Below are 10,000 nucleotides of genomic sequence, written 5' to 3' on the forward strand. Positions count from 1 at the left end.
TGGTGAATAATGGTGACTGATAATGATTGTTAGTTAACCCTTTGAGTACCATGACGCGTTTCTGTATTCATTCTACTTACTATTTGATGATTTTTTACAGCTTCAGAAACTTATTTTGGTGGATTAAAATAGTGAAGACTGGACATTAATCTTCTGACCTCCATAGATCCTTCCTAATATCAATAAAATCGTCTAATCGTACACAAATCTCAAAGTAAAGATGTGTCCCAGCATTGAAGGGGTTAATGGTGAGTGGTGGTGAGTGCTAGTGTGGTGTTATATTGCTTCTCCTTGCTTGACGGTGGTTGAGATATTTTGGTTGGCAAAAAGGTGGTGGTGGTGGTGATGGTGGTGGTGGTGGTGGTAATGGTGGTGATGATGTAGATGGTGGTGATGTGGATGGTGGTGGTGGTGGTGGGGGTGGAGATGATGTAGATGGTGGTGATGTGGATGGTGGTGGTGGTGGTGGTACATGGTAATGACGCCGGTAAGGAAAGCCTGAAGGGGGAGATGCAAATTTTTGTTGTTATTCGATGTTATTTGCATTTTGTTGATTGCTCAAGACCGCTCCTTTTTTTTTTTTTTTTTTACCTCTCCTTCGACCGACCTCTCCTAGCTCACTTTGGACACATGCATTCTCTCTCTCTCTCTCTCTCTCTCTCTCTCTCTCTCTCTCTCTCTCTCTCTCTCTCTCTCTCTCTCTCTCTCTTTTTCTGCTTCCTGTCTCATTTGTTTTCTCTTCACGTGAATTGTTTTTTCTTTTGTTTTTCCTTGCTTGACCTCGTCGTTTGTCTTGTGACCCTCGCTGTTCTTTTTCTCATTTCTTGCTCTTCACTCACGCACGCCGCGCCTCCTCGACTTAAGAGTGTCATCTGCCCCAAACTGCCCAATACTAGTGACACACACACACACGCACACACACACACACACACACACACACACACACACACACACACGCTCCGGTAGCTCAGTGGTTAGAGCGCTGGCTTCACAAGCCAGAGGACCGGGGTTCGATTCCCCGGCCGGGTGGAGATATTTGGGTGTGTCTCCTTTCACGTGTAGCCCCTGTTCACCTAGCAGTGAGTAGGTACGGGATGTAAATCGAGGAGTTGTGACCTTGTTGTCCCGGTGTGTGGTGTGTGCCTGGTCTCAGGCCTATCCGAAGATCGGAAATAATGAGCTTTGAGCTCGTTCCTTAGGGTAACGTCTGGCTGTCTCGTCAGAGACTGCAGCAGATCAAACAGTGAAACACACACACACGGTAGCTCAGTGGTTAGAGCGCTGGCTTCACAAGCCAGAGGACCGGGGTTCGATTCCCCGGCCGGGTGGAGATATCTGGGTGTGTCTCCTTTCACGTGTAGCCCCTGTTCACCTAGCAGTGAGTAGGTACGGGATGTAAATCGAGGAGTTGTGATCTTGTTGTCCCGGTGTGTGGTGTGTGCCTGGTCTCAGGCCTATCCGAAGATCGGAAATAATGAGCTCTGAGCTCGTTACGTTGGGTAACGTCTGGCTGTCTCGTCAGAGACTGCAGCAGATCAAACAGTGAAACACTGCGTAGTGTAGTGGTTAGCACGCTCGACTCACAATCGAGAGGACCGGGTTCGAGTCCCGGCGCGGCGAGGCAAATGGGCAAGCCTTTTAATGTGTGGCCCCTGTTCACCTAGCAGTAAATAGGTACGGGATGTAACTCGAGGGTTTGTGGCCTCGCTTTCCCGGTGTGTGGAGTGTGTTGTGGTCTCAGTCCTACCCGAAGATCGGTCTATGAGCTCTGAGCTCGCTCCGAAATGGGGAAGACTGGCTGGGTGACCAGCAGACGACCGAGGTGAATTACACACACACTCTCTCTCTCTCTCTCTCTCTCTCTCTCTCTCTCTCTCTCTCCATTGAGCACATGCACGCGCAGCCATGAGGGCGCTGTGTTGGAGGGCGCGCACGTGTAGTTGCCGGAGTCTGAGGGCCGCGCGTCCTGGATCAGCAGGAAGCCCCGCGTGACGTTGCCTTTCTCCGTCACCACCGTCACGCCGCCCCGCGGGGACTCGTAGTTCACCACCTGCAGGCACAGAAAAGAGGAGTGGGACTGAGTGGGCTAAGAGGAGTGTGAAGAGGCTGAAGTGGGTCTGAGGGTGTTGACAGATCACTGAAAGATGTTAAGGAGGCAAGACCCACTGGAAAGGTACGACTAGGCGGGAAGGGGCTGGAAGTGATACAAGAAGCTTAGGAAGGGCTGAAGGGGAGCTGAAGGAGCTTTAATGGAGGACTGAACACTTCAAAGAGGCCGCCGTGGTACAGTGGAACCATGCGTGCTTTGGGGTCCGAGCGGTCTCCAAGCGCACGGGTTCGAATCTTGTCCACGGTCCAAGTGTAGGCTGGGCTATCCTCACTCGGGGCAACGGTTTCCTAGCGGGTGGGCTTTGAGATAGGAGAACCTTAAAAAGTATCCCCTTTAGTCCAAAAATTCCCGTGAAGGAGACCTGATGGGACTGTTAAGAAGCTGCGAAAATGTGAATGAGGTTACGAGAGCGCTGCTACTGGCTGCTAAGGGACTGATAACCACTACAAAAGGCTAGACTAAGGAGGGTGGAGGGAGGCGCAGATTCTGAAGAGCAAAAGTGGCTCTGAAAGTATCCCTCAACACTTTTGGTTCGTGAAGACTATATTCAAAGGCCAGAGAGATGACTGGTCGAACTCTCATGTGTCTTACCTCATGAATGTACAGAATTGTGAAACCACCCTTCCGTATTCATTCTGCTTACTATTTGCTGACTTTATACAGATTCAGAAACTTACGTGGATGATTAAAGTAGTGAAGACTGTGGCCATAAATCTTTTGACCTTCATAGACCCAAATGTCAGTAAAATAATCTAATCGTACATAAATATCAAGATAAAAATGTGTCCCAGTATTGAAGGGGTTAATAAGACAATATCTTCTACTGCAGCCCGCTAGGAGGAAAAGACGAGTAGAAACAAGGCACCCAGGTGTGTAAGAATCTGAATGCGTGAGAGCGGAAAGGTTGAGGTTGGGGGCCTGGTGGAGTGAGTGAGGCAGGTGGGCAGGGAGACTTAAAGTTATGAATTGGCAATATACGAAACAAGAGAGTGAATTCACGAGGTGCATCTAGTAACATAGCTCTCTCTCTCTCTCTCTCTCTCTCTCTCTCTCTCTCTCTCTCTCTCTCTTGTTGTTGTTGTTGTTGTTGTTGTTGTTGTTGTTGTTGTTCTTATTCTTCTCTTCTTCTTCTCTCTCTTCTCTCTCTCTCTCTCTTCTCTTCTCTTCTCTTCTCTTCTCTTCTCTCTCTTCTCTCTCTCTCTCTCTCTCTCTCTCTCTCTCTCTCTCTCTCTCTCTCTCTCTCTCTCTCTCTCTCTCTCTCTCTCTCTCTCTCTCTCTCTCTCTCTCTCTCTCTCACTTACAGCATGGAATATAGGAAGAGTAAGTTATAGCAGGAAGCAGGTGCCTCTCCTGCTCTCACATCTCGCCTGGAAGATGCTGGGAGTTTAGTGTAAGGTAGAGATAGCATGTTTCTCTATCTCCATCCCTCAGCCAGAGAGCGGGTGGGGGAAGAGAGAGGGAGAGGGAGAGCAGGTGGTAGAGTGAGGCTGGTCTTTAGGGGGATGTAAATCAAGCGGTGAGGGAGGATAGGAGACAGGTGCTAATTGGTCAGGTGACGGGGTAGGGGCGGGGAGGCAGAGATGAGTCTTAAGGGAGTTTAGAAATAATGGATGATAAAAAAGAGGAATTGGTTTTTGAGAGTGAAAGAGATGGAGATGGAGGTGTAGTGGGGGGAAGGGAGGAGTATAGAGCACAGAGGGAGGCTGAAACATTGTTAGCGGAGGAGAGAGGGTGAGAGAGAAGACTAAAAGCAGGACAAGGGTGAAATAGCTTTGAAAGTGAGACAGGAAGGTTGAGACAGAGCGGTGGGACAGTGGAAGGGCCGAGGATGGACAGAAATCGGCTTAGTTTTGGCAAATCGTGGGATGAGGTTCTAGTTTTATCTGTTTATTCATTCATTTGTTTTCCGCCTCTTTGCACGCACTGATTTTCTCTCTGGGCTGGTGATGTGGGGCCGCGATGGAACCCAGTGAGCCGCGAGCCTGTCCCTCCCCGCTAAGTGAGTGGGTTTGACAGGCAATCAGGGAATGAGGAAGCAGGAAAGCCAGGCTGCTACTCTGCTTCTACCGCCAAAATTACTTACTCTTCATTTCAGTTAATCAGTCAGCCTACCCGTACTTCAGTCAGTTAGTCAGTCAGGTATTTGTTTATCCTTTAGGTAATTAGACACTGGATCAGTAAGACACATGGTTCACTTAATAAGAGTTAACAAATCAGTCACTGCCTGTCCGTCTTATCTTCAGTTAGTCCTTTCGGTTTTTGTATGTAAGAGGGAGAGCCGGCGAAGGGGAAAAAAAAAGGCTCACTTAGGTGCCAGCCCCCATGCACATCGGATAGAGTTAGCCAATAAACAGAGACAAATGTCTTGGAACCTCCCTTTTAACTGAAGTTAAGTAATAGAAAGTTGGAAATACAGAAGCAGGCAGTGAGTTCAAGAGTTTACCAGAGAAAGGTATGAAAGATTGAGAATGTATTGGTTACCTCTTGCATTAGAAAGTTTTACAGAATAGGGATGAGAGGAAGAAGAACGCGTTGATTATTCAGTCAGTTAACCCTTTCAATACTGGGACACATTTTTTACCTTGAGTTTTACATATGATTAGACGATTTTATTTACATTAGGATTGTCTATAGTGGTCAGAAAATTAATGGCCACAGTCTTCATTATTTTGATCTCCACTTAAGTTTCCGAAGCTGTATGAAATCATAAAATAGTAGGCAGAATAAATATGGAAATGTGTCATGGTACTGAAGGGGTTAAGAGAGTCAATCAGCAAATAAGTCTAATCAGTGAGTTCGTCTGTCCTTCCTTTAGAGTTGAGGCAGTCATATGTTCGTTCTATTAGCCTGTCTTCTTGTTCCTAGGTACATCAGTCAGTTAGCTTGCAAGTCAGTTCATGTTCTTTTCGTTTTCTCTCTCGATCTATTCATCTTGTCAAAAAAGTCATTAGTCCGTCCATCAGGTGTTTAGTCAATAATTAAGGCAAATAGTTTTTATTCATTCACTTGTTCAGTCGGTAATTACTTGATTCAATTGTTCGCTCATTCATTCTGTCAGTCAGCTCTTCATGCATTCAGTCAGTCAGTTACTCAGCCAGTCAGTCGCTCCGTCAACCAACCAACCAACCAACCAACCAACCAACCAACGAGCCAGCCACCCACACACTCTGCTTCCCTTTACTCTCAGCCACTTTCCCCCTTCTCCCTACTTGTTCCTTCTCTCAGCCTCACTCTGTCATTCATCCCTCCTTGCCTCCCTTCTCCTTCCTCCCTTCATCTCCGCGCCTCTCCACTCCATCCATCCTTCTCAATCATACACTCCTCTCCTCATTCACTCACTTCTCTCCTCTACCTCCCCACTGCCTTTCACCCACTTCCCCTCACCGCTCTCCCAATTCTCAGCATCTCCCAGCTTATACCCTCTTACTTTCTCTTTTTTTTTTTTTTTTTTGCCTGCACTGGTTCACTCCCTCACTTTAACACACTCAGCTGTAAAAGTGTTGACTCGGTCTTCAACCAACCAGCGGCAGAAAACAAAGAATGATGTCACTCTACCATTTCTTCGTGACTTACAGTAAATAGATTGAGAGAGAGATTGAGATTTAAGGTTACATTTTTTATATTGTTTTTTTTTCTTCTCATTGTAAACCAAAGGAAGTTAGCTTCTGTTGCTCTCTCTCTCTCTCTCTCTCTCTCTCTCTCTCTCTCTCTCTCTCTCTCTCTCTCTCTCTCTCTCTCTCTCTCTCTCTCTCTCTCTCTCTCTCTCTCCTCTCTCTCTCTCTCTCTCCTCCTCCTCCTCCTCCTCCTCCTCCTCCTCCTCCTCCTCCTCCTCCTCTCCCGCCAGTATCATCTCTTCTCTCTCCCCTCTCCACTCTTCTCTCCCCTTCTCTCCCTCGCAACATGCTCCCAGTTTGGTATTCTGAGAGTGTAAACAGTGCTACATCCACCCCCCTGTGTGTGTGTGTGTGTGTGTGTGTGTGTGTGTGTGTGTGTGTGTGTGTGTGTGTGTGTGTGTGTGTGTGTGAGTGCATATGTGAGTGCGTGTTCATTTTTCCCTTCGTTGTTGGTCTGTTCAACGTGGATGAGACCAGAGAGAGAGAGAGAGAGAGAGAGAGAGAGAGAGAGAGAGAGAGAGAGAGAGAGAGAGAGAGAGAGAGAGAGAGAGAGAGACGTTCGTTTCAGTTTATAAAGGAAGCTGTAATACTAAAACAACAATATTTAGGAAAGAAAGCACGAGATAGGAAAGAAAAATATGAAAAGCGTTTATCTTTGAGCCACTTGAGTTGCGTCGCGGCAGCATCTCGCCTCGGCTTCTCAGATAGGTTATTAGCAGCGCAAATTGCCCTATAATTAAGGAGCGGGGCGAGCAATGACCCAATTAACATCTGCTAATAGTTGGTAATTAGATAAAGATAAGTTACTGTTTACTTTGCTTCCATCACCTTCCCCCCTCCACACACACCTCCTCTCTACCACCACCCCCTTTAATTCCTGACCACCTTCCTCCCTGTTCACTTCCACACTTGAATACCTCCATTACTTTCATTTTTCCCTCCCCTCCTCTCCTCTCCTCTCCTCTCCTGGTCTCTTCCTCTCTCCTGTGCTTCTCCCTATATTTTATCTCGTATATTTCTCTGCCTTGTTTATTTTGTTCTCTTTTTTGCCTCTGCTTATTCTATCTTTTTGTTTTCCTTTTTTTTCCTCATCTCTCTCTTTCCTCCTCCTCCCATCAAAATGTTATCTCTTCTGTTTTCTTTCTCTTCCTTTATTATCTTACCCTAATCCTATCTTCTCTATCTTCTTCCTCTTCCTCTCATTTGTGTCTCCCTCATCTTAGTATTACCTCTCCCTCTTTCTCCTCTTTTCCGTTTTCCCTTCCCTTATTCACAGGTTTTCCATCTCCCTCCTTATCTTCCTCTTTCGTCTTACCATCCTCCTAAGCTTCCTTCTTGTTTCTTCCTCCTTCTTCTCTTCTCCACCATTCTCTCTCTCTCTTCATCCTTCTCTTTCTCATTTCTGTGCTCTGATCTTAATGCCATCCCTTCTCTTCTCTGCTCTTTCACTTTCCTTGCATCTACATCATCATCATCATCATCATCATCACTATCATCATCATCATGTGCTCCAATCATACTCATGCATAATACATCACCATTCACAGCGTCATCTCTGCTCTAACACATTCATTACCATACATACACCCATCTTAGGATCATTTAAATGTCATCTTTCTTTTCCATTATTCTTTTCTGACCTCTTGCCATCTCTCTTTTCTCTCTCTCTCTCTCTCTCTCTCTCTCTCTCTCTCTCTCTCTCTCTCTCTCTCTCTCTCTCTCTCTCTCTCTCTCTCTCTCTCTCTCTCTCTCTCTCTCTCTCTCTCTCCTCTCTCCTCCTCCTCCTCCTCCTCCTCCTCCTCCTCCTCCTCCTCCTCCTCCTCCTCCTCCTCCTCCTCCTCCTCCTCCTCCTCCTCCTCCTCCTCCTCCTCCTCCTCCTCCTCCTCCTCCTCCCTAACGTCTGATTACAGGCCTGTCAGCTTAACTTAATTTGTGGGTAAATTAATGGAATCAATAATAGCGAAAAAGATTAAGGAACACCTAGACAAACACGGCATGATAAATCACACACAACATGGATTTACGAAGGGGAAGTCGTGTCTTACAAACTCTTGTTGAGCTTTTATAGTAAGGTTTATGAGGCGGCAGATAAAGGTGATAATCATGACATTCTATACTTAGATTTCATTAAAGCCTTTGACAAGGTACCTCACCAGAGGCTCTTAAAAAAGGTTAAAGCACACGGTATAGAAGGTAGAATGTTAGGCTGGATTAAAGCGTGGTTAGACGACAGGCGACAAAGGGTAGTAATTAATGGATCTAATTCCGAGGGGGGAGAAGTAGTTAGTGGGGTGCCACAGGGCTCAGTTTTAGGGCCATTATTATTTCTGATATATATGAACGACTTGGATAGTGGAATTAATAGTGACATCAGTAAATCTGCGGACGACACAAAGATAGGTAGATTAATTAGGTCCGATTCGGATGCCAAGGCTTTGCAGGCTGACTTGGATAGGATGAAAGAATGGACAGATAGATGGCTAATGCAGTTCAATATTAACAAGTGCAGGGTGCTGAGCGTAGGTAGAGATAATCCAAGCAATAGGTACACGATAGATAACGTGGCACTAGGAAGTTCCAAGTATGAGAAAGATTTAGGAGTCATAGTTAGCTCCGATCTCGGTACAAGGAAGCAATGTATTGGGGCCAGGAATAAGGCGAATAGAGTATTAGGTTTCATTTTAGAAGTGTTAAAGTCAGGAGTCCAGAAGTAATACTAAAATTATACTTGGCGCTGGTCAAGCCACCTCTTGACTATGCGGTACAATTCTGATCTCCACATTTCAGGAAGGACATAGCTCTGTTGGGGTAAGTGCAAACTTGGATGACTAAAAAGGATACAGGGAATGAGGGATATTCCTATGAAGAGAGACTGAAAAAACTCAATCTGCATTCCTTAGGGAGACGTAGGTTAAGAGGAGACCTGATAGAAGTATTTAAGTGGTATAAGGTTTTAACAAAGGGGACATGAATGTAGTTCTTAGGAAAGTAGCGGGGACAGAACCAAAAATAAAGGGTTTAAACTTGAAAAATTCAGGTTTAGGAAAGAAATGGGAAGAAACTTAAGCACACAGGGACTGCCTCCTATAGGCCTGGCGGCCTTTTGCAGCTTCCCTCTTTTTTATGTTCTTGTTCTTATCCTCCTCCTCCTCCTCCATCTACTTCATCAAACAGTATGGCAGAGACTAAAAATCTGTTGACATTTATCTTCCTTCGTATTCTTTTTCTTTTTTTTCTTTCTTCTTCTTCCATGCACCATCATCATCATCATCATCATCATCATCATCATCATCATCATCATCACGGTCACCCTTCGTACTACCACCACCACCATCACCACCAGCCAGCCAGCGAGCCAGCCAGCCATCAATTATATATTCACAAAACACCACTGAGACACCTGCCTGTATCCCTAATGAGGCGTGTACCTGTCTGCCTCACCTGACACTCATTACCTGGCCGGTGGGAGAAGAGGAAGAAGGACGCATTTACCTATTTGTGGTTTGTGGCCAGGTGTAGTTTTGAAATTCCTTTATCACCTGTGCCTTTATCTATCACCGTTTCAGGTTTCGTGCTTGTAAGAGGGTTAAAATTTACCTGTTTAGTGTACCTGTGGATTGCGTACCATCACCTGTGCTTGTATTTGTATCTATTAGCGTATCAGATTTCGTGCTTGTAAGTGTTACAAGCTTACCTGTTTAGTGTACCTGTGGTTTACGTGCAATTGTCCAAGAAAATATTGCAGAAATTAGTTATATATTTCGTATCAGTTTTCGTGCTTGTAAGAGGGTTAAAAGTGCACCTGTTTAGTGTACCTGTGAATTACGTGCAGTTGTCCCAGGAAATATTATGGAAATTAATTGTATGTTTTAGTAATTTTGCTGAGTATGACAAATAGGAGCTTTTCTCTTCCAACGTGTAATTAGATTTCTAAACCAGGTAAGAGCGACAACGGAATATAGTGAGTCGCTTTGCACAACGTGATATTTCAAACACGATTTTTTTTAACATATATTTCAATTTCTAAACCAGGCACGAGAAATTACATTAAAACCTAGTAAATGATTTTGCTGAACATAACATTTCAAAACTATATTCTTTGAACCAAATAAGAGAAATGAAGAAATTAAGTGAGCCATTTGACACATTAAACTAATTCTTGGATCAGCTCTAGTATATGTACATCTGCCATGGTACAAAAATCCGAAGAATGACGCAATGATTAAACTACATGTGAAGTTCCGTAGCTGTGCACCATGTGTTACCTTTCACTAAT

At 45.1% G+C, this 10,000-nt stretch overlaps 1 protein-coding gene and 1 long non-coding RNA gene across 3 annotated transcripts in view; one reads left to right on the forward strand and one right to left on the reverse strand.

Moving 5' to 3' along the window:
* LOC123519593 overlaps window positions 1-10,000 on the forward strand; it is a 185,167-nt gene that overhangs the window by 38,955 nt on the left and 136,212 nt on the right. The gene's annotated exons all lie outside the window — the stretch shown is intronic.
* Window positions 1-10,000, reverse strand: part of LOC123519592 (zwei Ig domain protein zig-8-like) — a 63,865-nt gene that overhangs the window by 1,127 nt on the left and 52,738 nt on the right. The window contains exon 5 of one of the 2 annotated variants that reach the window (XM_045281011.1): window positions 1,884-2,050. In XM_045281011.1, the coding sequence (XP_045136946.1) occupies window positions 1,884-2,050 (167 nt within the window). Of the gene's footprint in view, window positions 1-1,880; window positions 2,051-10,000 lie in introns of both variants that reach the window. The other variant, XM_045281012.1, reaches the window with a different exon arrangement.

This window comes from Portunus trituberculatus, chromosome 45, assembly GCF_017591435.1.
Source record: "Portunus trituberculatus isolate SZX2019 chromosome 45, ASM1759143v1, whole genome shotgun sequence".
NCBI classification, from domain to species: domain Eukaryota; kingdom Metazoa; phylum Arthropoda; class Malacostraca; order Decapoda; family Portunidae; genus Portunus; species Portunus trituberculatus.